We start from the raw sequence: 20792 nt of genomic DNA on the forward strand, positions 1-20792 counted from the left end.
GTTCCTGCCAGTCTTAAAAACACCACAGCGAATCCCTTGCTCTGGAAGCCAGGAGCAGATTCCTTGTTTTTTTAAAAGTTATTACCAATATCGTTACTTCCTCTTGCTCCTAGCTGGTGGAGAGGTTTGTAGATAAGCCACTTTCTGAAGGACACTAGGGCATGATTTCGGCCATCATACAATACAGAGACAGAGCCTCAACCGATTATGGATGAGCTGAAATGGGAGCAGGAACCAATGCTTTGATCTCATTAGATCTCTGCTGTCTTCGCTCAGTTGAGTACTCCATCTTGGTGAACCTTGTTGAGGCTTTGGGCATCGGCTGCTAGGCCCCAAAGAGGTTCATATCATTCCTTACAGGCTGAACATATATTGCCAGATTGGGCAACTTTTCATCCAACAAATTGCATGCAGTTTCAGAGTGACTCGTGGGTCGTCAGTCTCGCCTTATTTGTTCACCAGCCATGTAATCCCACTTGCTGAAGCTTTATTTGAGAAAGGTGTTAGAGCATGTATGTGTTCTGACGACACCCAGATCTTGCTGTGTTTAGACCGTAAACCCTCCCCTCCCCTCCCATTCCACCGAACCATGCCTTTCCTATGGCAGTGGCTGGGTTGCAATAAACTAAAGTGAAACGTAGAGAAGACAGAAGTTCTGCTTGTTAATTGTCGTAATGACTTATGGCTTGATCCCTACTAGACTTCGGAGATGGACCCTCTTCCACTGGTTGCTCAAAATGTGTAGAGCTTGAAAGTAAAGATCAACAGTTCTTTCTCGGTCTGGCAAGTTCTGTCAGTTGTGTCATTGTGTATGTATCCTATTAAAAGCCTGAAAAAGATTGCCCCTTATATGACCTTAGAAAGCAGGCAGCCTGTAGCAGCTGCATAGATTGCGTCCAGTTTGGACTAGTCAAACGGCCTCTACTTACAGTTTCCTACACTCCAGAAGAATGTTTATTGTGATAGCCCAAAACACGGCCAAGGCCTCCTTCTCAGTAGTGGAATGTCTACAGTCAGCCTCCGGCAAAGCCCTAGATGCAAAGGCAATGACTTTCTTTTCCATCATGCCGCTGTTTCAGTTCCACTCTTAGGCCCTTGTCCCTGGCGTCCGTAACAACGCAATGAGGCAAAACTATGCAGACTGTGAGCATTCACAAGACTCTTCTTAACAACTGCAAATTCTTCTCGCATTCCCTACTCCACACATAGTCTGCACCCTTCCCCAGCAGGGCTCGCATGGCACAAGTAAATGAGGTATAAACTGAGAATAGAATGGTTCTCACCAAAAACGCGTGCCTCTTCTTTCTTCACGGGTCCAGGTGTTTTCTGTCTGGCTTTAATTGATTCATCTTTGGGGCAGACCCCGTCAGCAGAGATTGTGGGACCAAGGTAGCTCAATTCCTGACCAGTAAATTTGTGTTTTTTTCTGTTTATTTAAATCTATTATTTCTCAAGACTCAACTTCATAGGAAATATCAATTGATGTAATGCTTACCGAATTTAAATTAAAAAAAGAAAGAATTACAAAAACATAATAAGTCCGTTAAATTACAGGGTTAGGTTTGATGAGGTCATACTGAAGAATTTAGAAGCTTAACAAATCCTCTCTGGAGAGGGAGTCGTCTCTGGCAGGGCAGAGCGGACATATCACGGAAGGGCATTACGGAGCGGGGTTTATTTGTGCAGCAGAGTAACTGACCATGAGCAGGGTAGGTCCTCTCCAGTTCCTGAGACAAATTAGTTGTTTTGAGCCATTAGCTGGACTGAACAATTTTTACTTAAAGCTTAAACAATGTGTGGTGAGACAAGAAGGAGTATTTTAACCTAATTGTCCGGTGATAATGTGTTGTCTTTTCTATTTTCTTTCCCTTCACAGACACTTGAGGACTTGAACATCAGAAATTCAGAATGGAGAAAAGGCAGGTTCCAAGACAAAAAGGGGAAGTGCAGTGTTTACCTGAACCCGTTAGAGCCGCACTCCCTTCTTCTTGTATCCATAATGTGTCATCTTCAAGATCCCAAAATGATGCTCGGAGGGACTGTGAGATGGAACCTCTATCGGAGAACCTGCCTAACATATTCCTTTTATCTTTGCTAGAGCAGTTGAAAGCCAAACTGGATAACTTGCAGAATACCCTAGAGGACATGCCATCAAGAGTCACTGGGCTTATGGAGCAAATCTGGATAGCAAAGGGTCTAGATTCCCTTGAAAATAGGGGGGTGTCTTTGGAGATGGTCAGTCCGGTGGGGGTTAGAGACTGTCCTCTCAGCAGGTCCCCTCCAATCAATATTTCAGTCAGGGCAAAGGAGGTGAACCAATGCCTTCAATCTACATCTTCACCTGGTCGTGATCCACAGCCGAATAAATGTCCACAACCTACGTCTCCTCATGGGCATGAACCGAAGCAGAGCCTGTTCCTCCAACCTCTGGCTCTGGATGGCCCTGGACCACAGCAGGACTGTACTGGCTCCAGGTGCTCTCCTCCAGATGCTCAAGTCATTCCAGGTGAGCAAAGCCTTCGTCTTCCACCAGCGTTTGATGATGGGCAGGAACCACAGCTGGACCAGTGCATACAACTAGAACCAGAGGAACACCTGAAAAAAGAACCATTGTATGCAGATAGTTGGGACCCACAACAGAACGTCTGCCTGCAGCCACTGTTTCACGAGGGACATGAGCCACAGCAAAACCACTGCAGACAACCAATGCTCCCAGATGGGGAGGGACCAAGTGAACACCTAAAGCAAGAGGAGTTGTGGTCTGATGGTGAGGGTCAACGGCAAAACCTCTGCAGACAACCAGCATTTCGAGAAGACCAGAGTCTGCAGCTCAACACAGGTCTGCAGCAGGTGCTCTCTGATGCACATGAACCACATCAGAGCTGCAAGACCGAACCAATGCACCTTGAGCCACTCAGTCCAGATCGCGGCTATAAGCCAGAACCACCGAGTCCTGAGGACTCTGATCAGAACTACAAGCAAGAACCACTGCACCCTGAGAACCGAGATGAGAACTCTGACCTACAACCAATATGTACTGATGCGCAGGGCCCATCTGGATCCTCATCATTCCTGGCACAGAATGTTCCTGATACTGATGGAGTTATCGCTACAGACCCATTGGAGAGAGGAGATACAGACGCAGATGGATTGCTGCTCAAAGGCATCCCAGGTATTTGGTCCGTACTGAATGAACATGCAGAATGGCTTGTAACTTGTACAGTTCTGAAGGAATGTAACATGACATATCTCCAAACTGGATAATCCAGATTTTTAAAACATCTTTTTATTTATTTAATAACGATAGGGCAAAACACATTTATACCTATGCATACATTGTTACAGTCGATACAGTTTCTTATTATCATTGTACATGTCGTTATTACAGTCATTACATGCTGGCTCCCATCTGACCTCCCTCTTATGCGGTTGCTGCTCCTTCCCCCTTCAGCTCAGATGTTCCTCACATGGCACCTCCGGTGGTTCGCAGATAAAACCTCTGTACTTATTCCAGGCTCCCCACACCCTCCCCCACTTCTGGGGACATCCCTGGTGAACATATACAGCCTTCTCCGCCAGCATGGCTTCATCCATGTTCCCACACCAGTCACCAATCGTTGGTAAGCATCTGGCCCCCCACAATCTAGCTATATTCCTCCTGGCAACCATCATACCCAAAGTCGCCCAATCCTGGGCTGGGTGAGTTAGATTGATAGGTTCCCATATATTTAAAAAGCATCTTTTAGGCTCTGGTGTCACCACCACCTCTACTGTCTGTGAAATGGTCCTCATCACTGCCACCCAGTACGTCATGATCTTCGGGCATTGCCATAGAGTGTGGTAAAACGTGCCCTCCTCCCCGCACTACCTCAGGCAATATGGATGGAGGGCATTTCCTATCTTATACAGGGTTAGTCTAGTGTAGTATACCCGGTGCAATATCTTCAGTTGTATTAGTCGTAATCTTGAGGGTATCGCCACTTCCCGCGGCGACGAGAGTGCCGCCTGCCAGTCTGTGTTGTCAAGCTCCCCTAGTTCGGCGGACCATCTATCCTTCAGTGCCCGCGTTAGATCCGGCAGGTTATTAACTAACTTACGGTAGGTGAAAGAAGTGGCCTTCTTCATCATGTAATCAGTTAGAAGCCTATCTTCTAAGGGAGATGCCTCTGGTAATTGGGTGTTTGGCGGTATAACCGCGTGTAACGCATGTCTGATCTGCATATACCTAAACCGTTCAGAGGGTGCGAGCTCGTATTGTTCTTGTAGTCGCTCGAACGTAATCACCCCGCCCTTCACCCACATGTCACCCACCGTTGAGATTCCTATTGCATCCCAGTTATTGAATCCCTTGCTTTTTCTGAGTCTCCCCAGCCGCCGTGTATCCCAGAGTGGGGTAAGCTGTGTGATCACCCCCTGCCATCCCAATTTTTTCTGTGCTGAGTACCATATGTCCACAGTGTGCGCCGTCGGGCCAATCAGTGGGTTAGCTCGTTTTCGATTGTATAAGGCCGCCATGACACCTCCGTCTCCTAGCACATATCTGTCCGCTTGAAACGCAGGGTCGGTCTGCAGGGCGTGAATCCATTGATTGATGCTTTTCAACTGTGCAGCCCAGTAGTACAGTTGTATGTTAGGCAGCGCTATACCCCCATCATACCAGCTCTTAACCAGTTTGTTCATTGCAATACGCACTGGCCTGTTTCCCCATAGTAGACTGGACCCCTCAGTCGCTATCATTTTAAAATAACTCGCCGGAACCGGAAATGGAGTGTTTTCTAGGGCATAGAGAAATCGTGGGAGCGCCATCATTTTAAAGAGTGCTACCTTCCCCAGCAGCGTCGGCGGCAGTGTATGCCAGGGCTTCGTGTCCCGTTTTAGCTGATTCAAGGGGGGCAGTATTTTTTTTTTTTTAATTCTTTAGTCCTAGGCGTCACATAGATGCCCAAGTATTTGAAGCCCTCCATCGTGAACAGGAGATCACATTCTTTAGGAAGGCACGGTGGCGGCCCAGACAGCACAAACAGAACCGATTTAGACCAATTGATAGTATAGCCAGACACTCTCCCATAATTTTCACAGACGTTCAGTAGCACCAAAATGGAGCGCCTCGGGGAGGCTAGATACAACAGAACGCCGTCTGCACACAAGGAGATGCAGTCCTCCCATCCCGCCGCCCACCTGAGTCCCCTGATAGTCGGTTCCCACCTAATCAGTGCTGCCAGAGGCTCCAACACAAGGGTGAATAACAAGGGGGATAAGGGGCATCCCTGGCGAGTACCGCGTTGCAGCTGGAAGTCCTCTGACATGTGGCCATCGGCGGTAACATGTGCTAGTGGTTTCGAATATAACAGGTGCACCCATGCACAGAATTTAGGACCGAAGCCCAGATGCCGAAGGACCGCAAATAGGAAGGACCATTCCACCATATCAAATGCCATACGGGCATCCAATGATAGAATAACAGCCGCTTCTTGGATGTAGGGTGTACGGGCCATCCCCCCATGAAGGCGCCTCAGGTTAAGAGCCGTATTGCGACCTGGCATAAATCCCGATTGATCTGGGTGTATTAGGGCCGTCAGATACGGGGTCAGGCGGGTCACCAAGAGTTTGGCGAGTATTTTCGCTTCCGCATTGATCAACAAGATTGGGCGATATGAGGCGTAGACCTCCGGCGGTTTCCCAGGTTTAGGAATAACCACTATGGTGGCCGTTCGTTGGTCCCGCGGGAGCTCTCCTACATCTAAACTTTTCGTATACATTTTTAACAGGTGGGGGGAGAGTGTTCCCGCCAACCTCTTTTATAATGCTCGATAGGTATGCCGTTAGGCCCCACCGCCTTCCCCGTCTGCAAGGACTCAATTGCTAACTGTAGTTCTTCTGTCGTGAGGTCTGCTTCGAGTTTGCTGACCGCTTCTGGTGGTAATGTGGGCATTTTAATGTCTTTGAGATAGGCTTGTGCCTCCTCAATCTTGTTAATTGACGACGATGTGTAAACCTGGGCAAAATGACTGGCCAGTCCGGCTACAATTTCTTGTGGGTCCGAGATCATTATCCCTTCTCTAGTTTTTATCTGAGCTATCCAGCTCCTTGCTTTTTCTTTTTTGTCGAGCCAAGCCAGGAGCTTACCTGCCTTATCCCCAATTTCTTATATTTTGTGTTGTGAAGCTTTTAATTTGGACCTCGCCTTCTCTCGCAAATACTCCCTGTACTCCCGCTGTTGAACACGTAAGGACTGGGACGTTTCTTGCGTCGGCTGCTGTGTATAGTGTTCCTGATGCAAACTCGATTCAATGTCACCTAATTCCTGTTGCTTCTCACGTTTATGACCTATTATAGAGGTAATGGCTCGCCCACGTATGACAGTCTTGTATGCCTCCCATAGGGTGACCGAAGATGGGACCGACGTTATATTTTCTTTGAAATAGTGCTGTGTTGTAGTGCGGAGGTCTGTAAGGATTTTAGGGTTATTCAAATACCCTGGGTGTATGGGATAAATGCGTCGCCTGACCCAACGCCTGCACGTGTATATTAGCAGTACTGGGGAGTGATCTGAAATCCCTCGGTGTCTAATCTCTATGTCCGATACATTGTGTAAGCCGTCCACTGATGTCAAGTAGTAGTCTATCCTGGATAGGCTATTGTGTACTCCCGACTGATAAGTAAACTGTCGTGTCGTGGGGTCACGGCATCTCCAAGCATCTAGCAGACCCAGGGCTTCTATAAAGCTCTCTATGCGGGACATCCCAGTAGTGGGTGGTTTGGGAGGATGCCGGTCAATAACCCCATTGACTGCAGCGTTCAGGTCTCCCCCAATTATCAATTCTCCCTCTGGGAGAGTAAGGAGGAATTTACTGAGCGCAGGAAGGGCTACTGCATGGAGCGCCGGCGGGATATATACTGACACTACATTAAATGATTTCCCCTCCCATTGACATGCTATTGCCGCGAAGCGGCCCTGGTCATCTGTCCATGTTTGGTTAATAATCAGCGGGAAATGCTTTCTTATTAGAATTCCCACTCCCCGTGAGACGGAGGAGAACACAATCATTTTGAACCCAAACTGGTCCATCGCTCTACAGGTCGTCCCTGTTAAGTGTGTTTCCTGCAAGAGGGCTATCGCAGGCGCACACCGCTTCAAATATTGTAGAACCAATCCTCTTTTAATCTTGTCCCCTAGCCCCCGAACATTCCAGGTGACCAATGATAAAGAAGCCCCCGGACACTCTGGGGACAAGGGTGATTCAACCCTTGGGTGATCCTGAGCCATTTGTTCTATCATATTGCAAGCATGTAATCAATGCTGTAACGCATCTGTATGCTGTGCAACCAACACCAATAGACCACAGTCTAGCCAATGCCCTTAAAAAAACAATAATCAACAACTTCCAATGCTGCAAAAACAACCCTATACCTCCCTCCCCCCTCCCTGCCTCCCTGCAAGACAGACCCAAAACGACCCGCAACCCCAACAGTGCAGAGCGCTTAATACCCTTCCCTGGTACCATAACTTGGGGTGAGAGCGATCATCCGTTGTCCTTTGAGACCCATTGCTCCTTCGTTCCTAATAGCAATCTCTGCTCCCTCTACATTAGATCGTGGATATTTGGTGACTGGACGGCACGGTTTTCCCCCCAGCAGGCTGCTCCCGCCGTGGTATCCATTTCCCTTCATCCTCGTCCGGGGCAGCCCCGATGCAAGTACAATGGTCCCCGCAGTAGTCTAGTAAATTGAACAAAGACAAGGCCCCGGCCAGCAAGTCTGCTCAGGCCTCGATCTCCTGATCATTGCAGCTTGTTCTTTCGCTACTGCATCCAACAATGTCACTCTTCCCTGCAGCCGTTTACTCCGGTTCCACTCGCGCATCCTCTCCTCCTCGCTGGCCGTTTCTTCCTTCCCGTCGTTCCGAACGTGGGGCCTTGCGCCAACCCTCCAGCCACTCCTGTGCGTCGCCCGGCGACATGAAGAACCATGCTTTACCTTCAGCCTCAACTCTCAACTTCGCCGGGAATAGCATCGAGTATTTGATCCCACGCTCGCGGAGTGTCTTTTTAACCTCAAGAAATCCCCGCCGCTGCTTCGTAACTACTGCCGTGTAGTCCGGGAAAATGGAAATAGTAGCATTGTCTAGTCTCAGTGGGGGCGCAACACGTGCAGCTTGTAATATTACGTCTCTGTCTCGGTAATTAAAAATACGAGCCAGGATAGGGTGTGGAGAGGCCCCTGGTTTGGGCCGTCCTCCTGGAACTCTGTGTGCCCTTTCAACAGAGAAGTAGTTCGAGAGGCCCTTTGGGTGTAAATGATTTGTGATAAGATCTTCAACGAATAAGTCAAGGGCTTGACCGCCGCTCTGCTCTGGCACACCTATGAGGCGTATATTGTTTCGTCACGACCGCCCTTCCTAGTCCTCCAGTTTAGCTGCCAAAACCTTGTTATCCGCTATGAGTTGCTGCACTTGTGTCTTAAACGTGGCCGTGTCAGCAGTCAGGGCGGCTGCCGTAACCTCCACCTCCGACACTCTGGTGGACATTTTATTGAAGTCAGCCCGGAGCAAGGAGTGTTCCGTCGCGACAGAGCCAACGCGCGAGTCCAAGGACGCGTGCACTTTATTCAGCGTCGCCATAATATCTTGAAGCATTACCTCTTTGTCACCTGCGTTGCTCGCACCCGTCCCTGGCGTCGCACCATGATCTGCCACGTCCGGTTGTGGTTTTGTGTAGGCATACTTCTCTAGCCTCGCCGGACCAGACCCTTTTGCATTCCTGCCACTCATCGTGGCGGTGGGGGCACAGTCGCATAAGTGGAGAAAACAGGAGTGGTAATCACCGCCGCCTGCCAAAGGACTGACGTAGCCCCAAGCGGCCTGTCTGGTTTCTCACCCCGTGCCTCCTGTAGCGTGCCGCCGAAGGTGTCCCAGGACCAGTCCCGCCCACTGGACTCCAGCTGTCCGCTCCTTTAGGAATCTATCTATGGTTTGCCACCCAGGACCAGACCACCTTCTCTGGGGACAGCCTCCCCCCCTTGAGGCAATTTGCATCAGCGCTTCGTGCTGCGTCTCACTTCCGATAAATAAATGCCGCCATCAGTCCGCCGCCATGTGGCACTGTGAACCCGTACTGCGTGCGCTCAACTCTCCCGCGCTCCGCATATCACCCCAACACCAGATCCTCCTTACTGTGCAGGGCAGGGAATTCTGTATGCTGGTCACTGTTCATTTCCATAAGGTGGCAGCTTGTTGTGTCATCCTTCAGTTGCACTTCCTGCGACGATGTGCGTGCCAGGTTCTGGGCCCTCGGACTGCGTCCGCACCCTCTACTCAGACGAGGGCCAGAAGCTGAAGCCGGCACTGCAGGGCCGGGCCCGACCTCCCGAGGCTATCACTCCGCCATTCCAGCCTCAATGTAAAAGGTTAAGGGAGTTTCAAGATTGAGTGTGGTCTGTAGGGTTATGTGCACAGAAGGTGGTCTGAATATCAAGCTGGGTTAGTTGTATTACAGTATACAGGATTTGGTGATATATTTTCTTATGTTTATTATATCTAATATGGGCCCCATTATAAGGCCTCAGCTATGTCTGCCATTATGTCTCCTATTACATTTCCCACACTTTCTCCTCCCTCTAAGTCAGCAATATCAGTGATAAAAGAAACTCTGCTGGAGGGTGGGTGAAGTTAATGGTGATTGCTCTGAGATATGTGGAATTACTGGGGAAATTTGGCATCTGATTCCCCCAGTAATTCCGGAGTACTATGATTGCATAAGATATTATTGGCTCTGTGATCATGTCTGTGCGAACAATAGCTTTACAATATCGCATGCATCGTTTGAAGGCCAATTCCTCTTTCATCCTCCTTTAGATAGCTACTGTATCCTAGCCCCTCTTTAGACAATTCAGTGCACATTACGAGGTCCAAATCATGCAAGTTTCTGCCTCTCTGCACAAAATGGTGCAGTACAGAGTGTTGGATAAGTTGAAAGCATAGCCCTGACAGCATCTTCCACTTTGCTACCCGCCATGAAACAAAACCCTGATCGACCAATCTGTTCATCCTCTCTGCTTGGCCATTACTGTCTGGGTGATGAAGACTGGCACATTTATGCTTGATACCAGTTCCATCCAAATACTGTTTCATCTCCCTCAAGACAAATTGTACACCATTATCCAATACCAATTCACACAGAAAACCCTCTCTGCCATGTACAAACCGTACTTGCTACCAATTTGACATGTAGTCCACAAGCACAATGGCTAATTTCTGATGCACAGAAGCATCTGAAACAGACCTAAAAAACCATTACATTCATTGGCCCGCTCTCTGTCAGGAAAACCCACTTCTGTCATAAGCAGCACTCTGCAAGTCAGTCTCTTATCACTTTGCAAACAAGTGGAAACTCTTTCTAATGAACTTTTCCACATCCCAGTCCATGGCAGGCTACCAGTATTGCATCATAAGTCTTTTGTTGTTAGATATCACACCTAAATGTCCTTCATGGCTCACCTCTGACAGTATGAACTTTGCTGTCAGTCTGCAGTTTTCTTTTGGCCAATCTTTCCTCATGAAATGAATCACTTTCAATAAAATAGAATCTTCATCCAATGTCTTTATTAACCAAAGTGCCCCAAAGCATTGAAAGCGCACACGACTTACAGAGGAAAACCTTCCGGTTTTATTTGCATGAAGAACAGGCATCAGCTTTCAACTTTACTTGTCCCGGCGCGTTTCGAGGCTCCCTGCCTCTTAGTCATGGGTGATTTGCATATGCAGCAGATGGCTCCGAAATTTCTTTTCACAGCATACTTCATTTAAATACCCCCAGTGGGCTTTGCGCAGTGCGTTAGTATTTCCTTATAATGCTGGGACTTGTAGTCCATAATCAGAGTCATTTTTAAGTTTAAAACCCCCTGTGGGCTCCGCTGTTATATGCTTATATTTAATCCTTAGTTGCCCTTCAGAGGGCCAAAACCACTTTGGGGCACTTTGGTTAATATATATATATATATATATATATAAAGTATCACCGTCCCGTCTATTCTCCAAATTCCGGAAAAAACAGGTACAGACCACAGCGTGTTGGAGAATTCAGTGCAGTTTTATTGCTCAAAGTTGTCAGCAATTTTGGCTAAGTAGCAGCATAACGCGTTTCGACAGTAAACAACTGTCTTGATCACATGACATGCTTGCGGCCAATCAGAGCTTTTATATCGGTGACCAAACAGTGAAAACAGACATTAGTTGCCGCCAAATTTTAGAAATCTCATATGTAACCATAGTACAAAATATTATTTAACATATTATTGGAGATTTTACAAATACGTATTTGTATACGGACAAATGTGCAAGGATCGCAGTTTACAATAAAAGAATAAATATGTAAACATAGTGAAAGTGCAAGTGCTAAAAATCTATTAGTTTATAAAAGATTAAATTCAAACACCGATAACAATAATTAAAATACATCTTGATAAAATATCCATATTAAAATCATATGAAAAATTAATCAATGTAGAGAAGCTAAATGCCTATGCTGTGCATATATGTATTATATAGAAAACTCATACAAAGGCAAAACTGGAAATGAAGTAAATAAATGAATGAGACTGAACGTTGCTCATATTCTATCTGCCTCCTGTGAGGTTGTGATATATACTTCACATACCAGCTATGTATATCATATAACGTGCTAGTGCTAGAGAGATATATTTTGTAAAGTTGATAGTATAACATGCCTATAGAGAGTTTACAAGTAATTATTACGCACAGATAATAGCAGGTGCTACATAAGTATAGAGCCAAATATATCTGCCTGTATCGGCGATCATATCATTAATAGATTGTTTAAAATCCTAAGTAAAACCGGAGCCCCAGTAAAACCTATGATAAAAAACACATCTAAAAATTCAATAAAAGCCTGATAACATAGCACAATATAAAGGTTTAAAACATGGATGGCAGATATACATCAGGGTAGTAAGACAGTATTAATGTCCCAGATAAATAATACAGGAATAAGTTACAGGAAATGGTGCAATTCTTCACTGTTATTCAGACCATTAGGCATTTTGGAATCTAGAGTCAAGATGTAATATGACTCTAGTTGCCGCAGTTTTTTCTCCCTATTGCCCCCTCTGATGGATTTGGGTATCATATCTATGACGAAGTAGCTAAGGTCATTAAGATTATTGTTATGTACATGTTTAAAATGACGTGCTACCGGGTAACTGGGGTCTGAATTAACTATTGCTCGCAAGTGCTGTAGGATCCGATTGAAGACTTGGAGTTTAGTACTTCCTACATATCTGAGTTTACAAGTACATTGTAAGACATACACTGCAAACTCAGTACGGCATGTGAGCCTTTTGGAAATAGTGATAGGATTAGATGTCACCATTCCTGTAACTTCCTGAGTATTGATGCCGAATTTGCAAGCTCTACATGAGCTGCATTTAAAGAAGCCTTTTTTGGTAGTGGTTAGCCAGTTGCTAGTGGCTTTGGTAACTTCTGGACTAGATCTTACTAATGCATCTCTCATGGAGGGAGCTCGCCTGAAAGTAATTTTAGGCAATTCGGGCACTAATTGGGACATAGTGAGATCTGTTTTAACAATAGGCCAATTTTTATAAATAATCCTTTTGATTTGTTTATTTTGTTGGCTGTAGGGTGTAATCAGTCTAATTGCATTTTCAGATTCTGTCTTTTTAGTAGTGGAAATTGTTTCATTATCTTCTACATTAGCACTGCATGTGTTTACTTTGTTCATAGCTATGAGGAGTTCCTTTTTGTTATACCCTCGATGGATGAATCTATTGAATGCCTCACTCTGGCATATCTTGAGGTCCTCATCAGTATTGCATATTCGTTTGATCCTCAAGAATTCTCCATAGGGGATGCTTTTGATCAAATGATAGGGGTGAAAGCTCGTAGCATGTAATATGGCATTACCCGCAGTGCTTTTTCTATGTAGTTTCGTATGGATAGAGTTGTCCCTGATGTAAATTTCTGTGTCTAAAAACTGTGTAGACTTTTCATTTATATCTGCCGTGAAATTCAGGTTCAGAGCATTGACGTTTATAGTTTCAACAAATTTGAAAGCTGATTCTTTGTTTCCCCTCCATATAACAAACACATCATCTATGAAACGCCACCATCTAATGACATGAGTGTCAAACAGCTCCTTGTGGGTGGCTCTGAGGACACGCTCCTCCCACCAGCCTACATGGAGACAAGCGTAGCTGGGGGAAAAACATGCCCCCATCGCCACCCCGCGTAGCTGCTGGAACACTTCCTTGTTGAAAATAAAGAAGTTGTTTGTTAAACATATGTTGATCATGTCAAGTAACATAACATTATGTTGATAAAACATACTGGGGCGTTTAGATAAATAATAATGATTAGCAGCTATTCCATCGGCATGTCCAATGCTTGTATATAGGGAACTAATGTCCATAACCAAAAAGATATATTCTTGATGCCATTCAATGGTTTGTAGTTTGGATAAGAAATGGGTGGTGTCCCGAATGTATGAATCCAATTTTTCTACGTGTTCGTGTAGGAAAAAATCCACATATTTGGACATGTTTTCTAGGAGTCCCTTTTGAGCTGATATTATGGGTCTCCCTGGGACTGGATTGATCATTTTGTGTACCTTCGGGATAAAATAAATTACCGGGGTAATAGGATGGTCATTTTTTAAAAAGTCAAATTCATTTTTAGTTAGCAGTCCCATTCTTTTCCAATTGGATAGGTCCTTGAATATTTTTTCTTTGGTTTTTTTTCAAGTCATTGAAAGTTGCTTTGACATAGCATTCATTATCTCCCAAATGTCTGTGTGCTTCTGCCATATACATTTGCCGTGGCCATAGGACAATGTTGCCACCTTTGTCCGATTTGTTAATAATTAGATCTTCATGTGATTGAAGTTTTCGCATCAATTTGGAGTATTGTACTTCTTTATACTTTCTTTGTTTGTTTGTGCGTAAAGTTTTTAAATTCAATTTTTTTAAATCTTCTGTAACGCAGTCATTGAAAATATCAATCGCATCCCGGGGCATCATCGGGATAAATGATGAAGGTGGTCTGAAAGGTGTTGGGATAGTTGCATTGTCTCGTATGCCCATAGCTAACATGTCTTCTTGTGTTGTTTGAGTGGTGTTAAGTTCTCCTTGTGCTAGGGCGTGTACAGAGCGTAGTAATGGAATATCATATACTTGAAAACCACTTTGGGGCACTTTGGTTAATATATATATATATATATATATATATATATATATTTACTTAAAAAACCATAGGTTTCACACATGTTATAGTTAGGTGGATATTTCACTCGTAAAAAACCAATGAAATTCCCCCGTTATAGTTAGTTCAGATAACTATAACTCGCGCGCCCGCAATCCACTGCACATGACGTCACATATTACATCACTCATGACATGGTCAGTGGCATCACTCATGACATCACTGATGACATCATCCTTGTGATAGAGTGGCGGTCGCGCGAGTTATAGTTATCTGAACTAACTATAACGGGGGAATTTCATTGGGTTTTAAGTGAATTTGCAAGGTTTTTTAAATGCTAATTCCTAACTATAACGTGTGTGAAACCTATGGGTTTTTCAGTGAATTTGTACGGTTTTTTAAATGCTAATTTATTTAAGTATTATTATTTTTTTAATATATGTATTTTACAATAAACTACGTATTAAAAATTCTTATTTTTTTTTTTTGGTTTTCACCCTGCAATTTTTTTTTTTTTTTTTAAATTGGTTTTTTTTTGGGGTTTTAAGGGTGCGCGCACTGTGCGCGCACCCCCGCAATTTAAAAAAAAAAAAAAAACATTTTGCCTTCGGGGTCCTTCAGGGACCTCCTGACAAAGGCTAGGGGGTCAGGAACTCTCTACCCTGCCCCCTTTTCACGTTCGCCACCTTCCTTTTTCACTCTCGCACTGAAAACAAACAAAATGACGGCCGACACTTCCTGATTTCGACCGATTCGAACGTTGACTAACATGTAACCACCAATCAGAATTACGCTCGCGCACGTTAGGGTGCTCGCACGGTGCTCGCACGGTGCGCGCACCCTGCGCGCGTATAGATATATATATGCTTTTAAATGCTATTTTCTCTGGAAATACTGAACAGATTTACACCAGACCTGCAAAAGGCACTTCCTTGACCTTATGGCTACCTCTCTGCCAAATTTCAAGTAATTCTGTTCAGCCGTTCGGGCTGTAGCTGCGACTAAAGGTCCTTTCTCGGCCCCCGCTTGACGAATCACCCCGAGACTTTCAGGGTAGGAGCTGAACGGAGCGCCCCATTAGTTTTTAAAATTTCGCGAGGATTCGTCAACCGGCGCCAAAGTTATTCAAAATAGAATTTTGAGATTTCCTATGGAAACACGGTCCTAACTATAACTATCTACTGGCGACCGCCAGTAGATAATATAAATATATATATATATATATATATATATATATATATATATATATATATATTACACACTCACACACACACTCTCTTTCTCTTTCTCTCTTACAAATACATGGCTCACCTCTGACAGTATGAACTTGACGATCGGTCTGCAGTTTGCTTTTGGCCATTCTTTCCTCATGAAATGAATCACTTTCAATGAAATAGAATCTTCATCCAATGTCTTTCTCTACATATATATACACACACACACACACACACATGCGCACGCACACACACACACACACACACTCGTTCTCTCTCACAAATACTTGCTGCAATACATTCCACATCTTCACAGTCATTCTCTTTTTTCTCATGTTCCATATCTTCCTGCCCTCAGGGCAGTCGAGGCAAGCAATCCGTATTCTTATTCCTCTCTCCTGCAGTGTGTTCAACCTCAAAATTATGTTTCAAACTTAACCTCACCAACCTGGCAGTAGCCAGCTGGTGTTCACATTGTTATCATTCAAAAGAGGTTTATCATCAGTTCATATTCTGAACTTGGTCCCACACAAAGATTACTTTTCAGTTGCCCACGTGCAGTTCACCATCCCACGCTCAATGATCGAGTATTTACGTTCACGTGGTCGCAGTGTGTGTGATGCCATTGCACATTCCTCATTTCCTTTGCCTTGAGTCACTGCAGCACCAACCCTTCTAGTATCATCAGCGATACAGCACTCATTGCCTGGTAGATATGGACTCAGAAGTGGCGCATTGAGCAGTTTTCCCCTAATCTCTGCAAATGCACCTTCCTGTCCCCAACACCAGACAAATCGAACATTCTTTTTGAAAAGGTTGTGAAGTGTTTCAGCAATCACCGCAACATTTTCAGTACACTTTTGAATAAAATTCATACATTCCCATAAACTCAAGTTGTTGGTCACACTCTTTTGGAACCGGTATTTCAGTGACTGTCAACAGCCCTGGCCATAGGGAAATCCCTTTAGGTGTAACCACACACCCAAAATATTCAACCAATCATACATTTATCTCTTTTTTGTTTTTATCTCAAACCTCTTTTCAGGAAGGCTCTCAAGATATTCTAAGTGTGTACATATGCTTATCTAAATCTTTGCCACCAATCAAAGCATTGTTTTAGAGAGACCATTCACCTCCTCTGCCATCCTCCTTTGGAATATGGCTGCTGCTGACGCCAGACCAAATGGCATCGTGTAAAACTGATATACTCCATAAGGAGCCACCAAGGTCATTATATGTCTTGACTCCTTGCTCAATAGCACTTGATGATACCCTGAGCTCATATCCAATTTCGAAAAGATTTTTGCTCCAGCAAGTGTTGTTATTTCATCTGTTATGGGTAAAGGATGATGTAGGAAAGGGCCCTTTTTGTATGGTCAGCCCCCTCCCCCACACTTGTTTCCCAGTGCTGATGGTTTTGACTCTGAGAGTGCACTGAGACCTGCTAACCAGACCCCCGTGCCAGTGCTCTCTCCCAAAAACTGTTACATGTGAATTGGTAACCCCAGTTGGCAAGGACTTTAACCCGCTTATAAGTCACTGGGAAGTGGTACCGGTGGTACCCAGGGCAGGGGCATTAAAGGGATCACTAGGGCCTGAAGCTCTGTTTGTGCCACCCTGAGTGACCCAACTAATCAGATATTAGCAGGTCGGCCATTACAGACCGCAGAAACAGTGAAAACCTCTCAAACTCAACTTTGTTTTCCATGGCATCTTTCTTTCTCTGTCTCTGTTGGTCTTTTCTGCTATCTGCCTATATCTTTTTCACTGCAAAACCAAAGGGGATGATGGACGGAGTGTTGAACATTGCAAGCACTCGCCCCCAGTCAACTGATCTGGGTTTAATCCATCATCATTCTTTAGCTCACTCTGCCACCCCAGTTCAGACATGGCCATATGCAAATCAGGCTGACCCTGTGCCTCATGGGAACAGTCCAGCCCGAACTGCCAAGCCATGTCTTCCCTGGACCGGAAACAAGCATCCTAGGACCGGTTTCTGGCTAAAATAGGAAAGTGGCAATTTAGCGCAAATACAATAAAAGCATGGGGTGGAAAGTCAGATTTGCTTGCCTGAAAAATTATGATTTTTAATGCCCCCAACAGCTGTGTCAAAGCTTTTACTGTTGAGCGAAGAGAAAATAAAATGTGAAGATCAATTTTTTTTATGTAACTTTTTTTAGTCTATGCTGCCCAGCATTGGTAACGCCTATTGGTCCAAACGGCGAGGCCTATTGTCTGTGCCAACGCTTGTTTTAATTGGGCTCTGGATCTGCGGATCTGCCACCGATTCACGCGGGTGGTGCACGCTGAGCGGCGTGGTGGATCCTTCCACAGCAAAAATACAATGTTTTTGGACCATTTGTTGCCCATGAGGGGTCCCTCACAGACCCCTACATCAGTCATTGGGGCCACCCCGAAAACCATTTCCCAATTCACAAAATGGCGGCTGCAGCTTTTCTGTCAGGTTCCAGCCAGACAATCACAGCATTGCTGTTGGCGCGTGGATCCGCTCCCAAGATATACATAAATCTTTTTTCTTAAAGAACTCCAAAAAAACAGATTTACACAAAAATACAAAGAGCTCTTTCTGGACCAAGATCTAGATTTCTGCCAAATGTGGTGTAATTCCATTCAGCGGTTTGAGCTGTAGTCCTGTCCAAAATCCTATGGGAATTTGCATGTGAAACGTGTTTTGGGACCCACCACTCCCCTTTTTCTTGGTCCCCGCTTGACGAATCACCCGAAACTATCTCTCTCTGTCTTAGTAAGGTGTTGAAATAAGGTAAAAATTCATGAAAAACAAAATGTACTGTTCTAACCATTTCATGATCCCCCATCATGCACTGCTTATGCCCCCACATATTACATCAATCATGATATATTAAAATTACATAACTGATGAGATCGCTTATGACCTCTCAAACAGCATTACTGATTACATCACTGATGACATCATAGTCATATGCTGGCTAAAGATACTGAATGTACATGTGGAAGTCAACAGCATGAAAATAGTGTAAGCCCAAGAGACAAGTGTAAATGTGCATTTTAAAAACTATATTGTGCATGCTTTTCAAATCGCTAAAGTCCACATGGAAGAATGACTCCATGTTGAAAAAGGTAATATCTGAGTGTACCTGAAGTGGTTTATAGAGGTATATTTGAAAGTAGATTGTGGCTTTAAGCCTATTCTAAAGAAAATCTGTGAAAAAGGCCAAAGAAGCTGTTGACAATTCATTCACCTGGATTTCTGGCCCAAGTTAAGTAGCTGTGATACAGTGGTATAGAGACATTTTTTAAGATGTGTATATTCATTTCCAGAACTTAACTAAAGATTTTCAGATATTACAGATTATTGAGTAATATAAAATGTAAGCGTGTCCCACTTAGAGGTGGTTTATCTCGTTCTAGTGCTGTAGGCATGACTAAGCTTGGAGCTGTGATGCCCAAGTCCAGAATGTGTGCAGTGTATTTTACTAATCCACTTAGCGTTGTGCCCATGGAGCCCTACAGAAGCAAATGTATACTTGTCAACCTCTGGATTTAAATTTGGATCAATCCGAAGTCTTTAAGTTGATAATAGAAAATTGTCAAGCATGTTGAATTACTTAGTCAACAAACTCAATAGGATGGTGTCACAATGTCTGTATGGTGTCATCAGTGATGTCATCATTATTGTCAGTTGTAATGTAATATATGAGGACATAAGCAGTGCATGGCGGGGACTCAAGTTCTAGTTTGGGTTATTGTTGGTAAATATTGGTGTTTGTTTTGGTTATTTATATATCACACACAATGGGGTCTCTTGGAAGACTATACAACTGTAGAGAGATCTATCCTATATGACTTCCATTCAAATGACTCCCACTAACTATAGGATATATTGGACCAGAAGAACATGTCCGCTAGTGAAAAAGTGCAACAAGGAAGGGACACCACAGTGCTATGGACGAAAACCCTCACTCACCCGAGGGTGACATGCTTCATCATTGGGTTCCTCCAACACAGGGGGACGGCAAGGTACCCCCTGTGGGCTACGACTTCCCTAGAGAGAAGGAGCAGGACTGATAATCACATGGTATTATTAGTACCTCAATGGGACAACGAAGGGCAGAGTGCAAAAAACAGAAAAGAAAAATGTGAAGGTGTCTTAAAAACTATCTCCGTAGGGGCAACAACTTTATTCTTGCATCCTATGGGATAGTAGATAAAAATAGGTGATATAGGGTTGAAAATAAATACCCTAGTAATTGGTCAACATGTTTCTGCCTTGGTGACAATTTAAGTTCTAAGCATTCGTCAGGACCAGTGTATAACAGTCACTCTGCTTGCATAAAGTGGGTAAAGTGATGAAGACAAAAAGGAAAAGATACTTAGGCCTCAATTCTTGACAATCAATCACGGTATCAATCAATACGATTGGTCAGAAGGCTCTGAAAAAGTAGCATAATGTTATTATTCGTTTAAATACAAAATCACCCAAGTGCACCTTCACCCTTCATTCCAGCATATCTGGTCTGATACAAAAGATCTTACCTAAGATCAAATTGTTTAGTCCAACTCAACCATCTACAGAGCCTCTCGCCGTGGCGATTCCTCTAGTAGAAATTAAAAACAATATTAATATGGCGATCTGGTGTAGCCAAATACAAAATCCAGCATGGAGATAGAAATGATCACACTGACAAAAATCCCATGCAGGTGGCCCAAAGCAGAGTGAAACACTAGTTAGCCACGAATGTATGCACTGGTTCTGTGCGATGCTCTATGTATAATGTGTAATGTCACATATATCTGGAGGACAACATCGACATCAGCGCTAAACTCTAAATAGATGTGGCAAAGTAATATGTCAGAAAAGAATGTAAGGGGGCATATTGTTAATAGTACAAGTCTATAGGTGATGAAAGGAGACTAGTTCATAAAACAAATTGTGTCTCTCAGCTCAAAATCCCTCATCTCTTATGAAAAACTAAAACGAACAAAAAGCTTCTAACACACATCTTTGTCAGTATCTAGGTTTTCTTAGGGATTCTGCTCCCCTTGGGTAGCGTACGGCGTTCCCAGTAGACTCTGGTGGGAGTACCGGGCAGTTCGTGTCTTCTCGTATATATACTCGTAAATGAGAGTATTCGCATCCGGAAGTGACATATTACTATTTACATGAAGCGTCATGACGATCACGAGTATAGTAACCATGGAAACAAAAACGACAAAGCTCGCTAACGTAATCTGAAACAAAAACAATATTCTTGATACCAAGCTCTAATATCAAGGTCAAATGACTAGTCTGAAGGAAATAACACGACTAGTAGTATATATATAAATCAAGTGTGTAATGTTTCAAA

General features: G+C 44.2%; 2 protein-coding genes across 4 annotated transcripts in view; one reads left to right on the forward strand and one right to left on the reverse strand.

Annotated features, from left to right (window-relative positions):
- LOC146839296 (uncharacterized) overlaps nucleotides 1–20792 on the reverse strand; it is a 400042-nt gene that overhangs the window by 231570 nt on the left and 147680 nt on the right. The window contains 1 exon segment of the mRNA XM_085650764.1: nucleotides 2382–2577. Within this exon segment, the coding sequence (XP_085506890.1) occupies nucleotides 2382–2577 (196 nt within the window).
- Nucleotides 1–20792, forward strand: part of LOC146839297 (uncharacterized) — a 153524-nt gene that overhangs the window by 101056 nt on the left and 31676 nt on the right. For all 3 annotated transcript variants that reach the window (XM_085651323.1, XM_085651324.1, XM_085651325.1), the window contains one exon: nucleotides 1877–3172. In XM_085651323.1, coding sequence (XP_085507449.1) covers nucleotides 1909–3172 — 1264 coding nt within the window. In that variant the 5' untranslated portion in view covers nucleotides 1877–1908. The remainder of the gene's footprint in view (nucleotides 1–1876; nucleotides 3173–20792) is intronic.

The sequence above is a fragment of the Triturus cristatus genome, chromosome 4_1 (assembly GCF_964204655.1).
Source record: "Triturus cristatus chromosome 4_1, aTriCri1.1, whole genome shotgun sequence".
Lineage (NCBI taxonomy): Eukaryota > Metazoa > Chordata > Amphibia > Caudata > Salamandridae > Triturus > Triturus cristatus.